General features: G+C 37.2%; 1 protein-coding gene across 6 annotated transcripts in view; it reads left to right on the top strand.

Moving 5' to 3' along the window:
• The window catches only part of LOC111324353 (anoctamin-5), a 22,328-nt gene extending 133 nt beyond the window's left edge, over positions 1 to 22,195 (top strand). Inside the window, exons 1-29 of one of the 6 annotated variants that reach the window (XM_088738702.1) lie at positions 1 to 296; positions 2,249 to 2,320; positions 2,800 to 2,851; positions 3,615 to 3,745; positions 4,670 to 4,768; positions 5,934 to 6,076; positions 8,718 to 8,775; positions 9,155 to 9,206; positions 9,580 to 9,635; positions 10,028 to 10,084; positions 10,887 to 10,943; positions 11,636 to 11,700; positions 11,845 to 11,888; positions 12,188 to 12,278; positions 12,670 to 12,769; positions 13,157 to 13,217; positions 13,663 to 13,745; positions 14,141 to 14,278; positions 15,199 to 15,360; positions 16,303 to 16,339; positions 16,905 to 17,016; positions 18,088 to 18,139; positions 18,510 to 18,607; positions 19,136 to 19,269; positions 19,351 to 19,503; positions 19,637 to 19,689; positions 20,359 to 20,567; positions 20,742 to 20,874; positions 21,180 to 22,195. The exon at positions 1 to 296 is cut by the window's left edge and continues 133 nt beyond it. In XM_088738702.1, coding sequence (XP_088594828.1) covers positions 1 to 296; positions 2,249 to 2,320; positions 2,800 to 2,851; positions 3,615 to 3,745; positions 4,670 to 4,768; positions 5,934 to 6,076; positions 8,718 to 8,775; positions 9,155 to 9,206; positions 9,580 to 9,635; positions 10,028 to 10,084; positions 10,887 to 10,943; positions 11,636 to 11,700; positions 11,845 to 11,888; positions 12,188 to 12,278; positions 12,670 to 12,769; positions 13,157 to 13,217; positions 13,663 to 13,745; positions 14,141 to 14,278; positions 15,199 to 15,360; positions 16,303 to 16,339; positions 16,905 to 17,016; positions 18,088 to 18,139; positions 18,510 to 18,607; positions 19,136 to 19,269; positions 19,351 to 19,503; positions 19,637 to 19,689; positions 20,359 to 20,567; positions 20,742 to 20,874; positions 21,180 to 21,362 — 2,981 coding nt within the window. In that variant the 3' untranslated portion in view covers positions 21,363 to 22,195. The remainder of the gene's footprint in view (positions 297 to 2,248; positions 2,321 to 2,799; positions 2,852 to 3,614; positions 3,746 to 4,669; positions 4,769 to 5,933; positions 6,077 to 8,717; positions 8,776 to 9,154; positions 9,207 to 9,579; positions 9,636 to 10,027; positions 10,085 to 10,886; positions 10,944 to 11,635; positions 11,701 to 11,844; positions 11,889 to 12,187; positions 12,279 to 12,669; positions 12,770 to 13,156; positions 13,218 to 13,662; positions 13,746 to 14,140; positions 14,279 to 15,198; positions 15,361 to 16,302; positions 16,340 to 16,904; positions 17,017 to 18,087; positions 18,140 to 18,509; positions 18,608 to 19,135; positions 19,270 to 19,350; positions 19,504 to 19,636; positions 19,690 to 20,358; positions 20,568 to 20,741; positions 20,875 to 21,179) is intronic. The other 5 variants (XM_088738724.1, XM_088738712.1, XM_088738735.1 and 2 more) reach the window with 5 other exon arrangements.
• Positions 22,196 to 23,178: the final 983 nt, after the last annotated feature.

Raw genomic sequence — 23,178 nt, 5'->3', positions numbered from 1 at the left:
ATAACGGACCTGGCTATCCAAATCCACCGTCACACGACATCTATCGTCCCACAAATGAGTACGCAAGCTACCCAAATCCCTCTACCCCATCTTACCATCATCACGGTGATAGCGATTCCGATAACCTTCCACCCGTCGGCTTTGAGGGGATTTCTAAACACCAAGATCCTGAAACAGCTACAGCTTCAGGTGTCAAAATCCTTGAAAAGTCCAGGGAGAGTCCTTTACCTCCGGCAGATTACAATCGGCCACTCGAGAAAGACTCCCATCGCGTACCGTTAACGTCAGATGTAGAGGTTAGTTCATAATATTCTATGGTAGCTTATTATTGCTTTATCAAATTGTGAATGCGGCTTTGTAGGACTAATGCACTGTGTTTGGCCTTTTTTTTTTTCGTTTAAACTTTTAAAGAAATTTTTCGTCATCGAGCCACAGGTGTTTTCTGCGTCTCGACCTTAAATTCTTTTGAGCGCGCCTACTGGATCGACTTGTCTAATAATTATTCTAAAGAGTTGATCAGTGTACAGCTGCTGTACTTTTGATTCTTAAGAAGCACTTAAGTCGCGGAGCCTTTTTTTTAACAAGTATCTCCAAAAGCGGCCCTGTATTATATTCGCTGAGCCTAGCAGCAATCTTCTGCGAGGGGCTTGGAATTTCATATTTGTTTGATTTACTTTTTTGAAATCCGACCACAACTCCGATTTTCAACTCGGGGAGAAAATGAAGCAAGTGCCGTGCAACATGCATAATGCTCTTTCCAGTGTTTTATTTCTGTAACAGTTTTTGACAACTTAATATTGTCACAGACAACAACGTAGCATAACAGGAGGATCGCGATGGTTTTTAACACAGCTGAATTGATAATCTGATGAACTGCGTGGTATTGTATTTCTTTTAATTTGATTCCTTGTCGAAAAATTGTGACCAATATGCAAATATTAAGTGGTTCGGTGATAAACAATCTTAACCCTTCTTTTTAGATTAGTGAGGCAAGCGGGTTGTTCATATTTCTAAACAGGCTTATGATTTCATGTGATGATAAATGCCCGTGAACGTGTCCTGTACTTTAATACACAGGAATTTCTGGGATATGTATTTTGTCTTTTGAGGTGCCTAATAAGTTTTAAAAAACTCCTACATCTACTTCATTGACTGATAAAGCGGTCTGTCCATCAGTTTTGTTTGTGAGTTACTTTTGATTAATTTCAGTTACAACTACAAGGCTGTTCCCTACTGTCTTTGAGCTTAACTTGCTTGTGTTTGTGAGATTTCTTTGTCTTCTTAATAAGCATATATAATACCTTGCACACAGGTGTCTCTGTGTTGTTAAACATTTCTTTTCTATAACATGATGTTTAAATTTAGGTATCAGTTAAAGAAACAAACAAACACAAAACAAAAAAAACAACAGAAGCAAATAGATCAATGTGTTATACTGTTATTTATGTTTGAGTAATGTATATGACCGGTGATTGTGTGAATTCATGCGTATCAGTAAAAGGAATTAGAAGGAACTAGATGGATCATCACTGGCTTTAAATTTGCAACATGTCTACTATGTATGTTAACCTCATGAATAACAATTTCAGGCAGTGTTGTTTATAGGAGTTGGTAAACTAACCCTCTCATTAATTGCCATGAGTGACCAAGACGGAATTTCTCCTTACAATATCAATACAGGCAGACAAGTGTTGAGAATACAGAAAAATATCAACAAGGAGATGTTTAGTTGATCCAATACCAAATTCTCCAAACTGACACGTTAAGAATTGTATGGCAGACAGTAAGGAGAATTACTAAATAAATGAGATTTTGGGAGTGAAAGACTGAGTTAAAGAGTTTTCAACAACATCCAATTCAATGATACATCATATTTCACAATGTGGTATTGAGAACATCTGTTTACAAGCAAGCTATTTAGGAGATATTGTCATTGCAATCTTTCCCAATGCTTTGTTATTCAAATTTAAAAGGATCTGTGTTTGGTTTTTGCGATTGTGATGAATGATATGTCGGCAAGGTGTTTAACAATAGTGAAAAAAAGGCCTTAGAAATGTTCTTTTATTTTAAGGCTCTTTGATGGGTATAATATACCCTGTACAAATTTATTTTAGGATTGTTATCTTTTTTGTATACATGTAGATGTAGACTGTGCATTCAAACAGATTTCAGGTAGAATTTTCTTTTATAGATACGATGAAAAAGATTGTAAGTTCCTAATTCATTTTTTGGGTCTGTTTGACCTCAGATGAATTCTGGTGAATTCATGGCATGTGAAAACCAGATGGGAAAATCCATGACTTTTAATGTAGCAAGAACTGTAAGCTTTTTTTTTCTGTTAGCTAATCTGAGATCTGATCCTCATTCTCAGAATGATATCTTACTGATAGTGTGTAATTTATGTACACATAAGGTTCTTTTGTGTAAATTATTTTAGATTGTTGAAGATCATTTAACTTGACTCTAAAATTTAAAGGTTTGAATGATCGTTTTTATCTGTTGAATTTTATAATTTGCTCTGAATTTCAAGTTTTAAAATTATCACCAAGTAAATGTTCACTGTATTGCAACAAGCTCTCTAGAATGTAGAGTCTTGGTTGCCTTATTGTATTTTTCTCTGATTTCTTCAATAAATATATTTGTCAAAGTGGCTTTTACTGAAATAAGCATATCAGTGTAAGATTTATGCTACTGGATATTGGATAACCAAATTATAGAATATTGTATAGTTAATAACCTCAGATGCAAGATTTCAGATTAAAGGAAGATGTCAGTGTTTTCTTGTTATTGTTTTTCTAGAGAGGAAAGGATTCTGATACGCTGTTCTTTAAGGATGGGAAGAGACGAGTTGGTAAGTGTATAGTGTGCTCTATATATCTTATTAACTAAGTGCGAGGGCTGTACTGGGAGAAATATCGGCCCAAGGTCTTGACAGTACGCACCGAGCGCAGTGAGGTCCATACAAAAAAGACGAAGGGCCGATATTCTTCCAGTACGGTCCCAAGCAAGCTTGGTTAGTAAGAGATTTATTATATGACTGATTTAAGTTCAAAGGGACGCAAGTGCAGTATCATTTGGGACAGTGCCCGATCCAATACTGAGAGAATATTGACTGACAATAGAGCATTTTGATTGGTTGATTTAGTTATTGGCCCTTTGACTGCCCGAGTCATGTAATAAAAATTAATTATGTACCTTAAACAGTTCCTTCAACTATAAACACTTTGCATTCATCTTAAGGCTATTCTTGGTGTCAGTGCAATTATAGCAGTTAATATTTTGACGGACGTGCAATATAAAATTATAGAGTGCAGTTTGAATATTATAGCACAGTAACTGTTAATTTTTATAAGATTTGATCATGACTTTTGTGTGTGCTATTTCTAGGATTGAGTAACGTAAAAGAAGTGTTTTTGTGGGACAAATGTGTCACTCACTCACCTTAGTACACATAATTATGTCACTGACCTTTAAATTCAGCCCACTGACCTTTAAATTATTGTTCACCATGATCGTATGAAATGTTCATAGTTACAGAATTTTTTGATCGACATTCAAAGATTGCTTGTCTTTTAATTAAATAACAATTGCATTTTTTCAAATTTATCTCGTAGATTACATTCTGGCATATGAAATTGATACTACCAAAGACAGGGAGTGGCAACAAAAAAGAGAAGAGAAGCGCCTTACATTTGAGCAAAATTTGGAAAGGGCTAATTTAATTTTGGAAGCAGAAGGCATTGAGGTACATAACTTTTGTAAACTAATTCACAACATTTCAATGAATCTATATGTTTTCCAAATTATTTCTCAGCTCTTAAGGATTTAAAGGTCAAAGATAGTACAATCAAGTAAAGTCAATACTTGTTAAAGCCAGGAAAGTTTATCAATTTATAGGTAGAGACATGTCACTGCAGTGCATGGTCTTTCTTATATTGAATTTTCAAACATTCTAAGCGATTTTTTTGACAGGTTACTCAGGAGGTAAACTTTACCAGTTACTGCCTGGAAAAAAGAATACTCAGTGACTGCGACTTAATTTTAAATTAGAATAAAATATGTTTAAAAATACTTCCTGTAATGTTAAAGAAGCTATCAAGCATGCATATCAAGTTCTTATTATCTGTGGTTATAAGTGGGAGTGATGCTTTTAGCTGTAATTTTCTAATTGTCCAAAACTTTTTTATCTTTTACAAATTTGAGATGAAAATGATCATGCAATTAGTCAAAATTAAGTTTACAGAAATTGATAACCTAATGCAGAAGTGAATCAAGTGCAAATATTCCATGATATTGTTTGACTGTTTATTTGTACTGTCATCCAACAAGAGTGTCATGCAAGACCTGTCACCACCATCTCTTCTACCTGCTTCTCTTTTCCCACCCTATAAAGTAATTAAAAGCAGTTGGATAATAAACAACTCTTTCCAAATTTGGTGTGTACTTTCACTGAGTATTTCTTCTTGTTGTTTGTATTTTGACTTGTCCCACAGGCTCATCAAAATGCAGTACAACTTTTTAAAAATGATGCTCAGCGATACTATGTACTGATACATCTAATATGATAATATCTTAATGTTACAGTAAATGTACATGTGTGTTTAGCACTTTTGATTATTTCTGACAGAAAGACACAGTATTCACTTTTTTATTATAATTATTGTTAAAGACTTCAAGTAATGGAAAGACTGCTTTTATCAAGATCCATGCACCTTGGAAAGTCCTCATCCAAGGTGCTGAGGAGATGCTCATGAAGATGCCTATCAGGGTAGGAATACATTTTAGGGTGTTTTCTCACAGAAACACTGGACCTTGATTAAAAGTTAGCTTCATTAAAAGCCATATTTAACAATATACTGTGGCTTTTAATTCAGACATTAATAAGTAACTTCCTCCCGGTTAGCTCTATGGATAGAGCTCTGGACTGTTGTGCGGGAGGTCGAGGGTTCGAGCCTTGGCCAGACCAACACTCAGGGTCTTAAAATAATTGAGAAGAATTTGCTACCTTTCTATAACATCAAGAAATGGTTAGATATTCTAGTCTTCTCGGATAGGGACAAATAAGTGGAGGTCCCGTCTCCTGCAGGGTTGGGGTAGGAGACGTTAATTTCCCATGCACGAGATTACTGTGTGATGGATGTCCTCCCCTGGGGTGGGATGGGTGGGGAGGGTGGACTAGCACAAATGGTTCATATGTTCCTAATTCTAGTCCTTCCCTACTGCAAAAATTAATGCAGTGAAAATTAAGTAAATTCAATTAACTTGTGTATTTTATGTGGGTCTCAGCCAGTATAATTGCAGTCAAAGAACCAGAAGTAAAGACCCTTTAATGCAGCATCCATTCAGACATGAACTTTACATAAACATTGGCTTTACAAGGCCAAGCCTTTAATTGTAAGAGGCTTTTCAGCAAGATGATAAAGCCTTTACAAGATGGCTTCCCCTTTAGGTAAAATTAAAAGCTGCAGCAAATTAACTTACATGTACTATGTTGTAACTTTAACAACTGCTCTCATGGACAAATATTTTGATTGTTTGTTTTAAATAAAGGAGCAAGGGAAACCTACCAGAAGCACCATGCAGTTCTCAAAGGATTTGAAAAACAGTCTTTCCCAAACCCTGGATATTCTGAAACAATGATAGTGTATTTATATAAGGATGAAAACAGTTGTGAAAATCCTCGAATTGGGGAAAGATTTGAATTGCAATATTAAAATGTTCATTTTTCAGGGCCTAGAACATTTACCAGTACATGTCAATTAAAATTGGTCTTCCATGTCGCTTATTAAGTTCATCTATAGTTTACTACTTGCAAAAGTTCAGCAGGCATTTATTCAATGAAGTTATTTGAATAAATGAAAGTAGTTCTGTCAGAAGTAAAAGTCATATGTACTTGACAAGTGCTTGAAATGAACAATCTTTTCTGTTGGCAGGAGAATGACTTGGACACAAGAGATTGGACTGAGAGATGTTTTGATACCATTGGAATCCGTAATCCATTTGAACTCAGAGCTGAAGATCTTCCAGAACAGCCAAACTACTTCACGTGTGCCTTTAGAAGAGACAAACTTGACAAGTATGTTAACTTTGCTTTGTTAACCACCAGGATTTCAGTCATTGAGAGGGTACAGTATAATTATGAACATTAGTCAGAATAATACTTGTGCCATTGTAATTAAAGAGCATGTCAATTGAATGGTTAAATTATGCTGTAAGTAGTCATGTGTAACTGTAAAAGGATTTGTTTACTCTATATGTTAAATACTTTAGGTAGAAATAAATAGAAATTGGATTAACTGCAAGTTTAAATTACTGACTTTGAAATTTGAAATTGTTGGAAATATCTGCTTATCATACCAGAAATTGTATACCGTATTTCTTCACCTATAAGCCGATCTCGGCTATAAGCCGAGACCCTGACTTTCAGGGTCTTTACGCTACACTCAAGCTGCCCAAAAAAAAAGGTAAAACCATCGGCTATAAGCCGAGAGCGAAATTATTGATTGTAACTGGCCATTTGAGCAAGCGAACCTCACGGAAAACATAAGAAATTGACTCACTAAACACAAAACCTAATGAATTACAATAAACACAAAAGAAAAAAAGCGAACCAATCAAGAGATATGAATATCAATTGATCCAACGAACTGTATAAATACTACCACGCGACAACAGATTAACCACAACAACAATAATAATCTCAGTTAAACGTTTCAAAGTATCAATCTATCGAGTATACCTTTCGTCGCTGTCACTTTTTATCATCATGCCTAAAGCACGCCGTTCCTCGTATAGTATGGCTTTCAAGATAAAAGTTATCGCGGAAGCTGAAGCGGTAGAAAACAACTCGGAAATCGCTCGAGAATATGGACTAAGCGAGTCCATGGTACGACGCTGGAGAAGAGACCAGGCGACTATTCTTTCCGGAGAGCTGAAGATGTCTGCAAAACGTGCGACGATGGGCCGTTTCACTCCGAAATATCCCGAACTAGACCAGCAAGTGATGGAGTGGTTTTCACAGCAAAGAGAACAAGGTTGGTATTTACTTTTCTGTCTAAAATTTTAAGAGTTTTTGAAGAGTTGAATGATATCGTCTTTCAGTGCGTGGGAAACAGAGACTTTGATTGGTCAGAAATATGTTGTTGTCATGACAATTTCATAACATGTCACGAAAAGAGTGCTGCAGTCACGAATCTACGGTTATCTCGCAGCAAAATAAGATTGTTATTTTATTTTTCGTAGGTATTGCGGTGAGTGGATTGATCCTTCGCCTTAAAGCTAAAGAGCTCTCCGATGATCCTGCTTTCAAAGCTTCCCGTGGATGGTACGAGAAATGGAAACGACGCCACTCGGTCAGCATGCGAACCAAAACAACTCTGGCCCAGCGATTGCCCGCCGATCTCGAAGAGAACATTGTGTGCTTTCATCGCTTCGTCATTGCAGCAAGAAGACGCGCCGACTACCCTTTATCCCGCATCTACAACATGGATGAGACACCCATGCGTTTTGAGCTGCCATCGAACCGAACACTGGAATTCAGTGGAAGCCGAACAGTGCCAGTAAAATCTTGCGGAGCGGAAAAGCGGAGCTTCACCGTCGTTCTTGCTGTTGCTGCCGATGGAGCAAAGGTGCCACCGAAAGTCATCTTCAAAGGCGTCCGTACACCGAGAGATCTGGTTGTGCCGCATCCTCTTCGTGTTTCCTTCCATAAGAAAGGGTGGATGGATGAACAGGGCATCCGAGAATGGATTCGACAGAGTTTGCCCCGTGCCGAGCGTTCCCTTTTGGTGTGGGACTCATTCCGAGCTCACTTGACCGATTCCGTGAAAGATGACCTGAAGCAGCGAAACATTGACGTCGCAGTTATCCCTGGTGGCCTAACCCCGGTTGTACAGCCCTTGGATAAGTGCCTAAACAAGCCATTTAAAGATAATGTGCGCCGAAAGTACTTGGCGTGGATGACATCTGGGCCATTTGAGTTTACCCCAGCTGGGAAGAAGAAGGCGCCAAGCAGAAATCTTGTCCTCAGGTGGATCAAGGAAGCATGGGCAGAGATACCCGAAGAGATGGTTGTCAAATCCTTCAAGACCTGCGGTATTTCCAATGCCTTGGACGGAACAGAGGACGACGTGGTCTACTCTGAGGAAACCCCAGAAGTAGATGATGAATACATAGAAGAGAACGAGTTCGACACAGACAGCGAAAACGAAACGGATGGCGAGTAAACCATTGGGTTGAAAGCCCTTGCACGTATCCGTCAAACGGCTCCTTTAGGAGCCACCAATTTCATAAAAGTGAATAACCAATATTCAGAAGTTATTTTTGTTGTGTTTTATTACTTCTGCTTCATTGCTAACTTGACTACAAGCCGGGGGGGTAAAGTTATTCAGCAACTGTATATTTTTAAAATGTAAAACCCTCGGCTATAAGCCGAACCCCGTTCTCCGTGAAAAATCTCCCAAAATTTTGGGTCGAAAACTGAAAAAATCGCTCGGCTTATAGGTGAAGAAATACTGTAGCTTAAAATTAATGTACAAACAACATTTGCTACAGACAGAAGCATATTAAATTTCTTTAGTACTTGTCATTTAACTAGAGGTGTATGTTTGGAACTTAGTAACTGGTGTTTTAATGATTATCTTTTCTTTGATCTTTTTTGATAATGATATTCATTTTTTATAAATTATTGAAAATTGATAATAATTTCTTTTTATTAGGTTTCTTATTCCAGAAAACCGGGATGACTTCTTCACAGGTGCTCAACGAAGCAGAATTGTAAGTGATTGCTGTAAAACAGGATGTTTACTTTAAATTTGATTTTTTCATGATTTCAACTTTACAAGTTTGATAGTTTTACAGTCATTTAGTATGTCATGTAGTACCTCCTAAGCAGGTCATTAAGTCACTGAACAATGACTAATTAAATTTTTTGGATATAGAATCTAGGATGACTTTGGAAAATAGAATTCCCTTCCTTTCCAATTGTGAAAGGTCATCCATGAGTAAAACAAAATATGATCTCAGTAGCAAGAAATTTTATTCCTCTAGCTGTGACTGAAAAAAAATCACCATTTGCAAAGTGTTATTTGTGAAATATTTGCAGACTTCATGGTAGACATCTTTTATTTGATGTTCAATTTCATACTGTATACAGGTTCATAGAATTCTGACAAGAACACAATATGGCGAGAAGAGGAATCAGATTGGTACTAAACTGCCTTTGAATACTTCATCTTAAGAACTAGTTTTGAGAATTAAGGTCCCCTTTATGTTCCAGTAGGTAGAGACATTTATTTTCATCAGTCATTGAATGAAAAGCATTATGCTTTCTTAAACAGGTATTTTAAAGGTATAAATATGCAATTTTTTTCTAGCCACGAAAAAACCCTTCTTTAAAGTATTGTCTCATGCATTGCACTGTTGATATCTCTTTTAACTGATCTAGCATCATATTATGTAAGACAGCTGTTTATATTTTGATCAGAGACTGATAGGTGTACTGACATAGATGATAATGTCAACCAGTGTGCATATAGTCTTTTCATCTAGTTTGTATCTTTTTGTTATTGATAATATTAGGCATTGGACGCTTAATTGGCAATGGATCTTACTCTGCAGCTTATCCCTTGCACGAGGTAAGAATGATTTACCTGTTTTGAGTTTTTGTCCCTTTTTCTTTTGTCTTCAGTTTAGCAAATCCTTACTGCACATGAAGCTAAGAAAGTGTTCAAGAAAATTAATTTGCACTTTTACATGTAGCAAGATTTTGATGGAGCATTGCAATTCAAGATGTTTTCTGAAGGGTCTAAAATTGAGCAGTCCCTGAATGATGCCTGTGGAAGAGCAGATTAATTACCAGATGTGAGACTTTGTGAAAATAGAATGAACTAAATACATGAAATGCTGAGAGAAAAAGGGCTCTTTTATGTTTGTACACCATTATAAAGTTTTAGGCCCAAGAAGGCTCATACAGTTATATCATTCAAGACCTAAAATATTAAAAATTATAAACTTTGTTTCCTGTCAGGAATTAAATGGACGTAAAAAAGCCAAACAAAGCTATATAAGTCATGATTCATTTACTGTAAGTGCACTTCTTCTGGTTAAATGGTCCCATGCAAGGCACTGGCCAGAGGAATATAAGCAACAAAAATGAACTGGATCAGTTTTATCAAAATGATTTGAAGTCAAAATGTGATATTTTCTTTGAATCAACAATTATGGCTGATGGCTAAAAGAAGGTTCAGCCATTTGTGGGAAGAGTTAGTAATATATTTTCTTGTTTTACTTATCCAATGGTGCAGTGTAAGCCATTCTCATCAGTTAGTTTACGAGTGAAATTATAGAATAAGATATAAGGAAGATTAACTTCAAAAGACGTGTTGTCAATATCGTCCATTGTACTTAGTAAACTTAGAGGGACAATGGATGCTGTGGTCCATGGAACATGAAGCTTGTTGTATCTACATGTACCATAAAATGAAATAAAGAATGTACATGTAGATGGTCTTGTTGTGGTGGCAACAAAGCATTACACTTCAAGGCTTATTTTCTGGGTACAACTTTTGCTCATGACCATCAAATGTAATCAAACTTGGACACTGCTTCCACATGTTCACTGACAGTGTGTATGTGTTGTAGCATTTTGAAACATGTTTAATGTACATTAAACTGTTGATTTTGCACCTAATAATTATTCTGAGTTAGAATTAAATACATTTTTTATGACTGGAGAGAGGTAATTTGGCATAATTATGAGGACACTATAATTTATGAGTATCTTATCATGGAATTTGACACGTAGAGTGTTTGCAAAAGTTTACGACAATCATGGGACAACTTGCAATAATTATCATCTGTCTTGTATTTTACAATGGTTGATGTAGGGCACCTATGAAATAGATCAATCAAATGATCCTCCAAGACCTGAAAATGCTAGACAGGTAATTTTTTTTTTTTTATTATTTTTAGATAATATGACTTTGCAAGGTTTATAAGTTTGGTGTATGTAGTTCCCTGACTGTTAAGTTTACAGTGTTCATACAACTTGGGACAAGATAAGCTCCCAGACAAAATCTATATATTAAGTCTTATTTCCCTCTCTCAAACTGACACCTCGTCAGTTTTATAAAGAAATCCACCCCCACCCTCCACCAGAAAGTAATTTTTTCCTCTCATCACATTTCTGCTCAAAGATATTTTAATATTTTAAAAGGGAAATTCCTTTATATGATGAATATATGAAGTTCATATATTTTGAACTGCGGTTAGAGATACGTATGAGGCACGATCCTCGCAGTAGAGAGTGCTATTTATGCAATAGCGAAAATCAGACCTGAAAAAAATCAGGCCTGATTTTTTCAGGTCTGATTTTCACTATTGCATAAATAGCGCTCTCTACAGCGAGGATCGTGCATCATACATCCTTTTCTCTCCTCCAAATAATAATAATTTTTAACCCATTCACTTTTTCTGATGTGTGTCCAAATATACACTGCATCAAAATTGGCTCATTCCAACTTTGAAAGTTTTGCTCAAAATCCTCTCTTTTGTTTTACATTTTCTACCCTAGTTTCGCTATTATGTACTGTTGGTTACCAATATTAAATTTTGTTTTGGGTTGTTGCTGTTTCAGTTGTTGTTTGACACCTGGGTCAAAGCAAATCGCTGGTACAAAATGCAGCCGTTGGATCACATCAGGTAAAGTCCCTGACACAGTACTGTTTAATTCAAGGTTTTTTTATCTTTTAACTTCAATTAAAATAAGTGTTGATTCATTGTTGTAGCTACTTCTCTTTGTAGAAGAAAAATAGCTACTATATGTCATTCATTAATTTGTCACAGAGATTACTTTGGAGAAAAAATTGGAATCTACTTTGCATGGTTGGGTGAGTAAATGACTTCAAAATTAATTTGATGTGCATTCGAATTGAGTTAACCATTTCACCCTCAAGATCACACAATTCTTATCATGTTAGTTCAGAGAATTTGGTATTCGATTAACTAATAATCCCCTCATTGATCATTTCTTTATTCCCATATTCGTCACTTCTCTTCTTAATACTGCATAGATATTGTAAGGAGAAATTTTGTCTTGGTCACTCATTGGAGTTAAAGGGTTTCTGTTATTGTAAAGTTTCAGCAGCTTAATCAGGGCTGCACATGATCTCTTCTGGCTGTTTGGCAGGTTTTTACACATCGATGTTGCTCCCAGCAGCCATCATGGGCCTCATTTGCGTGATTTATGGGCTTGTCAGGCTGGAGTCGTATATCCCTGTGTAAGTGATGAGTTTGCAAGGTCTATATGTGAATTATATCATACAGTATGTCAAGGCCTGCATGAAATTCATATCAGCGAAGAAATGGGCTGGTAGGATCGAAAATCTTGAAGTATTTTGTACATGTAGAACCTGGCACAAGATAGAACGAAGCAAAAATATACCTGGTGGTACATTTACAGTTATGCATGAAAGTAGTATTGGTGAAAGTACTTTCACCAATGCACATTCAGTATTTTCTATACCGCCAGTGGGAAGCGTTAACAGTGTTGCAATCATTGGTTTTATCCTGATGAACATGAGTCAAAAAAATGAGCTTTTTTATTTTCTTTTCAACGTGGCTTTCAGACAAGAAACGCCAATTGCTTTTACGACTATCTTTTGCTTTTAGAAAAGACATCTGTGAAAAAGCTAACAACTTTCCCATGTGTCCTCGCTGTGACAAAGGCTGTCCATTCTGGAATCTGTCAGACACGTGCATTTACTCAAAGGTACTTGAAGTTGAAATCGTCTTCTTTTCCTCACTTCTAAGGGTCTTAACTAAACCTTTGGCGACTTAAATCACAAAATAGTTTCCAGAAATGAAAAAAAAAAAAAAAAAAAAAAGAAGAAAAATATAATAGAAAAGGAATTCTGCCTCACTTCAGGAAAAAGTCATCACGAAAACGTTAAATTTTACTTCGCGAGCAACCAAAGCAGTTCGGCGAATTGACAACTTTAGATGCGAATTTAAGCGCCACAATCACTTTCTGCTGGCCAATTGAAGACAATTCATGATGCTGGGAAACAAATAACTCATCTTTCTCATTTGTTTTTAAGAATTTTTTTATCTGGGTTTATCATCTTCGTGTATTCATGTTTTCTTTGATTCTCTTCAGGTGGCTTACGTTTTTGACAATGAGTTTACTGTGGTTTTTGCCATTTTTATGTCAATTTGGGGTGAGACCTTTTTTATTCTTTAAGAATGATTGCATATGGAACAAACTGTAGTAGACCCCGTGGCTCTCTTGTTGACAACCGCATAAATTATACATGGCTAGCGCGTTGGACTTTAGGTCCAAATGTTAGCGCTGGTGAGTTTATTATATTGGATGGTTGGGCGAGAAAGTTTGCTCTCATAATGACGGCCTCTCTCTACTCTGAGGTAAATACATAGGGGCAACACCGAACTGTCAGAAATTTGACTGACTTTTTGGGCAGCCTGTGATTGACCGTCCCGTCCAAGAGTGGAAAAACTTACTGATGGATTGATTGTAGGACTTTGATGGTTAGGATCATTTCGTCTTTGAATTTGTTAGAAAAGAAAGTTTGACTTTCTTTCAGGGCCAAAAGTGTAATAAAATACTTTAAATTACTGATGAATATATATGCATTTGTTTCTCAGCCACCATGTTTCTTGAGTTCTGGAAGAGGCGGCAGGCAGAGATTGCTTACGAATGGGATCTATTAGGCTATGAGGACGAAGAGGTGCGATTTTATTAGTTAATCAATGTATACTTTAATGTCAATTATTTGTGACAAGGCGAAAATTTGGCTTGGCTAGGTAAGCTTGCGCCGTACACGACTTATCTCCACCTAGCCAAAAAGAAACAAAACAACGACCTTTATTACCTCTCCTAGCCAATTTGTTTTCGTTTTGGGAATGGTGCTTTAAAGGTGTAAAAGTTATTGTTGATCTTGCTGCATGTTATAAGAAATCATAAACTCTATGGATCTCTGAAATGTGTCCGTTTGAGCTTAAGGTACAGTGTAATACTTAAAAAGACAGTTGCAATAACTTTAGCTTCGGTCCTTCTCAGTGTGAATTTCAATTGACCATCTTTCCATGTATCTGCCTGCTTCACTTCATTATTCTATTTTAGGAACAACCTCGTCCCGAGTACGAAGCACTGGCTATGGAGACCCGTTTGAACCCCATCACCAAGGTGGAAGAGCCCTTCATATCGCTTGGGAAGAAAGTGCCCAGATTTGTTTGTAGCTTCAGTTTTATCGTCTTCATGGTAAGATTTGGCTAATAGTTAATAAGGCTTATTATTATATGGCTGTATCTCACAAGGACTGGGAACTACCGAATTCGCGAATTTGATTGGCTGAAATCAATATTGAAAGCAGTCTAGATTTTCTCATCTAGATATCGGATATTTCCAATCTAGACCGGTATCTAGACCGGTCTAGAAAAAAAGGTACAAAGAATAAAGAAAATTGGCATATAAGACTCAGCCATATAATAAACATCATATTAACCGAGCTAGGTTAGTCTGTATGGGAGAATATTGACCTCGGTCGCAGGTACAGACCTCACTGCGTTCGATCTGTACTGGCGACCTCGGGCAAGATTCTCCCATACAAACCTCCCACTCGTTTATGAAGAACTAAGTCATATTTAGGCGAGTTTAAAATCGAGTCAATGCAGCAGTTTCACCAATATGATCAGGGGAGCCCAAGGGGGACTCACAGGGGCATGGACGAGCATTGCAGCATTACTACTTTGTTTCTCTGTTTCCTTCTCTCCCCCATCCCCTTCCTCTCTCTCTCTCTCTCTCTCTCTCTCTCTCTCTCTCTCTCTCTCTCTCTTTTGGGTTGTGTCCATCCCATACACCGGTTTGATGGTGTTGTGTTGACAGGCGCCTGGAGGTTAGCTGTAGCTTAGTTGCTGGCGAGATTGCTGCCCTTCTATGTGCTACCTGGACTGCATCCACCCGCCGATATTATTAAGCATTGCTACTCGGACGAAACGAAACGCTCATATTGTTACAACAATTTGAGCTTTTCGAATTTAGATTCACCTGAATTCTGTAGCCCAGATATTTAACAAGGTAGTTATAACCAACCGACAAACTGACTCTTGGTCACCGGTATGACTCGTAGTGTTTTAGTTAAATGTATTTTTATCAATAATATTATGGTCTTTGTACCGCAGTTGGCGCTAGTCGTCATTGCCGTATTTGCCGTTGTAGTATACCGTGTGGCAGTATATGCAGTGTTATCCGCCAACAGCGGCTACAACATGGGAGCTGTCAATATGGCTACGTCTGGCACTGCAGCTCTCCTCAATCTCATTACTATCATGCTTCTTAACAAGGTATCCACATATTAAACTTATCTTTGTCTACGGAGAGATTTAGAACCACCGCTATACGGTTATAGTAAAAAGCTAGTGGGAAACCCCTTTCTGGCTGCCCTCTGGCCTTTTTTGTAAGGTCATAAAGGAAAAATGACTTTTAATTATTTATTTATTTATTTATTTATTTTGTAATGGCGACATATTCTTAATTATTTTTGTTGCATCCTGATCACCAAAACAAGAAGAAAAATTGAGGTATAAGAAAAAAATCAGAGGTATATTGTAATTGCTTGGGAGGTCTCCGTCATCCCCATCATTGCAAACCTAATGGTACTTCTTAATCACAGAAATCGAAATATTTTTTGTAAGGCAGCGCTAAATACCTTACAAAGTAAGACCTTTAGAAGGAAGTAATTGTTGTTGTAGTGTCTTTAGGAACAGGTAAAAAGTTGAGAGGTGATAGAAGGAGGGGCTCCTCATGTAGATGTTCATATACCACTGTTTACGCACAGATAGTTCCTAGTTGAACGTGCAGATAAGTTAACAGTTGAAATTCAGCGGATAGTTAACAACTATTCACCAAAGTGGAGGTGGTTAGTGGTGGATATTTACCGAGCTGCGAAGCGGCGAGGTAAATATCCACTGCTAACCACCGACACTGAGGTGAATAGTTGTTTTAGTATATACTAAAACAGTGAGATAATATACACCACCAAAAATTGATTTGAGTGATTTCTTCGCTTGTCATGGATACAAACCGGGACGCCATTTTTTCCCGAGTTGCTCGGAGATAAATAGCAAAGGATATTCGCAGTTTGACTCGCCAATCAGAGCGCGCCTTCAACGCTATCCACTGTTTTAGTATATACTAATTTCAATTACACCCTGGAGTAACAATTGATCATTTCGATTGATCCTCTGATGACTTTCTTTTTGTTAATTATGTTATTTTATCTCCAGGTTTACGAAAAACTTGCAGAGGTTTTGACGCGATGGGGTACGTGTGTAGAAAATGAATTGAGCTTTATTCATGCGTTAAGGATAAGGCCAATGATATTTGTAAGATCAATGCTTAGTTCTTTGTTAGAGTTTTTGTCATTATTTTTAAACTGCTGTTTTTCATGTTAATATTCTTATATATTCTAATATTGCTGGTCACCGATTAATACTAGTCCATCAACCTTTGTTGACTGACTGACCGGTTTTTTTTTTTTACCAGGATAAATAAAGTTATTATTATTATTATTATTATTATTATTATTATTATTAGTAGTATTATTATTAGTAGTATTATTATTAAGCTATTAACTGTCGTACTAATTTTTTTTTCTCTTTACACTCAATTTTGAATCATGAGTGCATCCGATCTTTCAACTGACCTTAACCGCACAACTGTACTCATGCACGTTTTGGTCATAATGCATTGCATAAGAATTTTGAATTGAAAATTTTTGTATGAATCCTTCCTTTCTTCGTAAGTGCAATGACATGCGGTATTGGAAGCTTACAAAGCACGAGGCAATGACAAGAGGGTTAAGACTGATCATCTGTTGTTATTTCAGAGATGCCCCGTACCCAAACGGAGCTTGAAGACATCTTTTCGTTTAAGATGTACCTTTTCCAGTTTGTGAACTTCTACTCGTCACTCTTTTATATTGCGTTTTTCAAACTGAGGTGAGCATCTAACTTTTGTATTGTTATGTGTCGTGGTAAATAAACTAGTAAATCAAGCCTTGACCAGCGACTGATTTCATATGGTGGGAAAATCCCAGGTGGCTGGGGACTTCACTGTTTTCCGACCGTTCCAGAGCTCTCCTACGAATGAAAACTCCAAATCACAGACATCTTCGAATATACGGGATAATCGACGACAAATCGGTAAAATCAAAACTGATTTTCCTATGACTGGAAAATCCCAGATGGTCGGGAAACACTTTCCCAACCGTCTTAGAGTTCTCCGACCAATGAAACTCAGAATCGTTGCCATCCACGAATGCCTGAAATGGTCGACGACAAATCGAGAGCGTTTGTTATTTTCTGACACGTCCCAGAATTCTGCGATGACCGGCGATGGTTATATATAGATAGATGAAAACTCCCATTTAAACTGTCGGTAGTTTTAGCGATCGGGAAACATTGAAGTTCTTATGGGACGATCGGGAAACATTGAAATCTCCGACTATCGTGATCTTCCCTCAGCGATTTGCTGTCGCAGGGTTCTGCTGGTGTTTGTGTTTATGTGTGATGTTGTGTTGTGATATCGACGATCAAAAACAACAGCAATAGAGCCGCGTGACACTGAATCGCCGACAGATTACATCTTTGAAATGCGCTTAGCTGTTGAAAACCAGAAAGTCACATCGGAGCATAATGCGGAGACTCGTATCCAGTCGACCTCACCACGAAGATAAGACTCGCACTAGGCAATTGAAACGTTGCGATTCACATCAAAATTTACAACATTTTTAGAAAAATTGTAATACATAGTTACTAGTGGGAACTTGAATCGATTTACATAGAAGCTCCCAAACACATTAAAAAAATGTCGGCATCACAGCAGTAAAATGAGCGTATTGAAACATATTTTGAGATTATCTTCACTGACTATTACAAAGGAGCCGTCTAGGGTGCTTTAGATTTTTCTTAAATAATTTTACAAAATAATGGTGATTGACATACGGGAACAACAATTTTCATCTCACTGGAAAAAAGAACTGCACTCAACAGAAGATTGTTTGTTTTCAGTCCTGGAAGGCCAGCAGATTTTAACAGGATTTTTACTTTTCGTCAAGAAGAGGTAGGAGAAATACTCGATATGTAAAGGTTTTTTCGTGACGCATAAGGGTATTTAAGAAATATGTGAGAAAAGGAAGGAAAGATCGTATTCCCCCTTTCGTTGGAGCAGTATCCAAAGAAGAGCACTTTGATAAGGATTTATACCTTAAGTAATATTTGTTAAATGTGACACTACAGTGCGATAATACAAGGTTTGCCAGTAACAATTTGAATATCATAATTGACCCGTAGGTACTTCCTGTTGACAATATCAGTTCATTTAAATCAGGAAATAAAAGATAAAATGATGATTAAAGTAACTGAAAGTAACTCCTAAACAAAGAGCAGTTTTAAAGGAGAATTCTGAGGCAATCTTTATTTTGTCCTGGTAGTGTAACCCAGCAGGTTGTTTATTTGAGCTCTTGGTTCAGCTGGCAGTTATCATGGTTGGAAAGCAGATCTTCAATAACTTTATTGAAATAATCGTACCGTAAGTAGCCGATAAAGAGATGAGTTACGTTTGAAACGTAGAAGTTTTTGGAGACTGAGTGTAGATTTTGGAAATTTCCGTGTCCTAATATTATAACAGTTTACAGTGAACTAGGAGTATTTGCGTTCTGTTCGATCTTCTTGGACTATTTTGCATTACAGCTTACATGTAGGTCTGATAGCTCGTAAGGGATAGCGAACTATCAGCTTAATAATCAGGACACTGAAATTGCTGAAAAATTCAGCAAAAGGAATGTATCTTTGTGACAACATGTTCCCAACACATTTTAGAAAAGAGATCTTTTGGTTGTTCTGCCCTGTAACACCGTATGCACAGGGCAAGCCACTCAATTTGTGAGCGTTTAGGATTAGTTATATTTGGACTCAAATCTAAAATTAGTGAGTGATATGTAGAGAAAGCACTCCATTTGTTTCTTTGTTTTGTTTTGTTTTGTTTTTTTCATCATCATCATTATTATTGCTATCGTTTCTTTTATTTCTAAAATCAAAACAAAAATATTTTCTATAGAAAGCTTCAGAATTGGTGGAGGCGCCGTCAGAATATTGAAACCCCTGACTTGACCGAATACACACGCTGGGAACTGGACTATGACTTGACTCAGTATCCCGTGCACGGGCTGTTTTATGAATACCTCGAGATGGGTAAGAACTGTGCACCTTATACGGTTGAGCGAAGGAGATGATTCCAATTTCTGAAGTTTATAAATGCTGTTTTTCTTCCAGTGATCCAGTATGGTTTTGTGACACTGTTTGTGGCCGCTTTTCCGCTTGGTCCGTTTTTCGCTCTGATCAATAACTTGTTGGAAATTCGTCTCGATGCTTACAAGTTTATCGTGGTTTTTCAGCGACCAATGGCAGCTCGTGCGCAGGATATAGGTATGCAATGTATACAGAGACAGGGCTGATTACTTTTGATGGTCTTTGACATTCTTCATTAATTGAAATTCAATTTTGGGAAATACCGAACGGAACACTTGAAAAACAATCCCATTTTTTTTTTTATTTACAGGAATTTGGTATGCAATCTTGAAAGGCGTTACGAAGATCTCTGTGGTCGTAAATGTAAGAATCTCATTAACAAAAGTTGTGCGTTTTCGAAATTGTTTCTTTGAGGATTTAAATAGAAAGAAATCAGTAAGAAACGGAAAATTACAGAGCAAAAATTACAAACACAATTATCCTTTTCTTCAATGTTATTGAATAAACAGAAGATAAATGAGACAGTTTTTCCCATATTCGAGCAAATACTTGTAAATCAAATAACAATGATATAGTACAATTTTGGTCACCTTATGATAATAGTTATTAGCCCGTAAGAGCTAGAATAGAGGATGTTTTGATAGGATAGGATAGGATGTTTCATTGCTTTGACAACGTGCAAATTCAAGCGGACAGACATTGATCAAGCATCTTAACAAGGACCGCTCATTTTGCTCGCCAACAATTTTTCATCAACGGAAACTGGGAAAAAGTTTTGCTTCATCAAATCCTAAGTGCTCAGTGCTACATTTCGAGTCATCTCAGTTGAAGGAAGCATACTTGAAAAATTTTAAACGGTGGTATGAACTGCACAATACAGCAGAGAGTCATCTTTTTGTTCTGCCTGTCGTCAAAGATGAAATGCAAGCCGTACTCGGCATTTTCTTGATTTTAAACCAGAATACTTGTTGTAAGGAAAGCCACAACTTATTATCACGACAACTTGCTTCTTTTTCTTTACCTTTTTGTTAGGGCTTTGTGATTGCCTTTGTTTCCGAATTCGTCCCCAGACTGTATTACACCTTAGGTGAAAACCACGACAGCTTGGAAGGATTTGTAAACAACACCTTGTCGTGTTTTGTGGTGTCTGATTTTCCTGATACTGAGAGACCCTCCGGAGATGCTGCTACTGAGTTTGTCTTACAGAGTAACAGTTGTGGGTTTGGTCTACCTACTTGCAGGTAAAATAACAGGGAGGGTTCTGTTTTATGGTTTAGTTCTTGAGCCCTATTTATTTATGTACTAATTCAATTTACTGAGTCAAAGCTTCCGTAACGCGTAACTACACTGTTGTAATAATCATAAGTCACCCAAAACATTTCAAGTTTTAAAGATCTTGTGTACTTGCATTTTAGATTCCGAGGGTATTATGAACGACCATTTATTACAATAAACGGCACGACCTTTTCAAATCCGAATGCTTACAAGTTTTCGACAGCCTATTGGCATATTTTGGCGGCCAAGCTGTTTTTTGTGGTGGCCTTTCTGGTGAGTATTTGCTCTCTTTTTACTATTCAACGCACTTTATGATCCGGCTGACAGTGCACTGAGAATCCAAGTCATCTTTCTGCAAAGAGAACTATTGGTGAAAACTAATGCAGCAATGTTGTGAAGGGAAAATTTCACTCCCTCTGTGCTCCTGTTTGTTTCCTTGATGATTCTTGTCGCAGTTCTGTGGAACATTTGAAAAGGACGAATAACAAAAGAAAGGTTTAGTTGAAGAAAACTCCCTCGCACTCGCTTTTTTTCTTCTGGTTAACCGACCGTCCTATATCTTTTGTCATTTTGCGCAGCACATCGTGTTTGGTTTAACGGCAATTTTGGCTTGGATTATCCCGGATGTTCCAAAGGAAGTTGATAATCAAGTCAAGAGAGAGAACTTTCTCGCCCGTGAAGCCTTACGTTCAGCAGATCAGCAAGACTCGGTCTCTCCAGTCCTTGGAGAACATTCGCGCGGCCAGGATGACGTGCTGTAGAATGTCCTGTTTAGACAGAAAATACCTCGTAGACAGTGACGTCCGGCCGATATCGTATAGATAATTAAATTTGATAATACCACCTCTTGTCACAAGTTGCGTGAAAACGTATCAATTAGCATAACAAAGCTTACAGCTCGCTTGCCAAGATAGTCTGCATTTATAAACTCAGTTTAATGTTTCGAATAGCAACAGGTCAGTAATTATCTGTATTTTATAGATCGCCTTTGTACTTAAAAAGTATAACTTGACAGTAAGATAAACACCGGTGAAGTAGTTTGTATTTATTGTTGGTTCGTGTGCTGACTTGATACGTGGTTGGAGTAACATGTAAAATTGCTGTCGGTTACTAGACCTCGAGGATTTAGGATACGTGCTGATGCAAAGCTTTTTGATTACTTTATTACTTATCATAACATTACGTTAACCAGCATTCAGTGGCTTTAGGAAAACATCAGGTCTTTTGGTTGTTCAAGGTACAATATTTATTTTTCCATAAAAGCGATCCAAATACATTCAATGCCTTGCTAAGCCGGTGAGATTAAGGAATAAGAATACATCCAGGACTTATTGTAAAAGTACTCAAAAGAAAATGCAAGGTAATATGGACGCTCTATAGCTCATGATTTTTTCACTCCTTCGTTCTACGGCGATTGCTTTTTCTGTTTGTTTTCGTTTGAGAATACAAAAGGATAACGGAACAGACGTCTTGATATGTAAAATTTAGTGAGGATCATAGTTTTCCTTTCCACCTTAGTTTGAAAAGAAGCTCCTTGGATTCGTTGACGTTTGTTCTTTAGAAAAATGTAAATAAAAGGGTCCGCGAAACCTTAGGGAAGGGCTAGTGCTGGCGGATTAATCAATTTGAAACATTGCAGACAATGTGGAGCGGGTAAGAAGGAAAGTTCCTCGCAGAACTTGGGGTATCGAGGTGGATACTAGATTAGCAGGGGTTAATAGAAAGGGTAAAACGGTTTTACAGTTTTTCGTTTGCATTTCATCAAAGGACGTCGGGCTTGGCAGGATACGCTGTGTTTTTTTTTTTTTTTTGTCTCTCACAGGGAAACCCAACATTCGACAGGAAGACAAGTACAAATTATGGAGACGGTACCGTCATAATGCATTCTTTGTTTTGCAGTAGTTTTTGCCCATGTGTTCCCAACATCTGTTAGTTCATGAGCATGAAATCTTCAGAAATTAGGCCTTTTCCTTTCATATGGCCAACCCAAATCCGAGTACTTAATTGGCTGGAAAACAGGAAACAAAACAAGCAGTCGTCTCGTGGGTTGCTTTGTCATTGGTTGTTGCAGGTGTGCAGGTTACCCTATGTATACCATTTTTCAAAATCCGATACAGACTCAATCAAGATTAAAGTAGAGCGACGTACTGTCACCGAACTTAACATTCATTCCATGTACCAATTCTAAGGGGTCCCTTACTTTCTTTTATTTTTTTGTTATTTTTTTTCAATATTTTTGTGTTTGTTTTTTTCTTCATTTTGCAATTTTAAGTCTGATGATCCGTTCCACGCCCAAAGTATGGTCGCAACTTTCCTTAATTTCTCCTTGTCAGGGAAGTCGCATTTACTACAAATATGATCAGATGTCAACTATTGGCCACCCTTTTTGTTCCGACAGACAGTCCATAAATGAACTCATTTCTTATGCTACTACCTCATCCTAAATCAGACGATAATCTGTTATCTTTGTAATATTTTTGTGGTTTAAATTAAAAGCACTTCAAGGTCTGACAAGGAGTTCCTTTACCAACTACAACCTTAAAATCCTTGGTGTTTACCGCAAAGTATCAAGTAATT

The sequence above is a fragment of the Stylophora pistillata genome, chromosome 1 (assembly GCF_964205215.1).
Source record: "Stylophora pistillata chromosome 1, jaStyPist1.2, whole genome shotgun sequence".
Taxonomy (NCBI): Eukaryota; Metazoa; Cnidaria; class Anthozoa; order Scleractinia; family Pocilloporidae; genus Stylophora; species Stylophora pistillata.
This window is presented reverse-complemented; position numbering and strand designations above follow the sequence as displayed.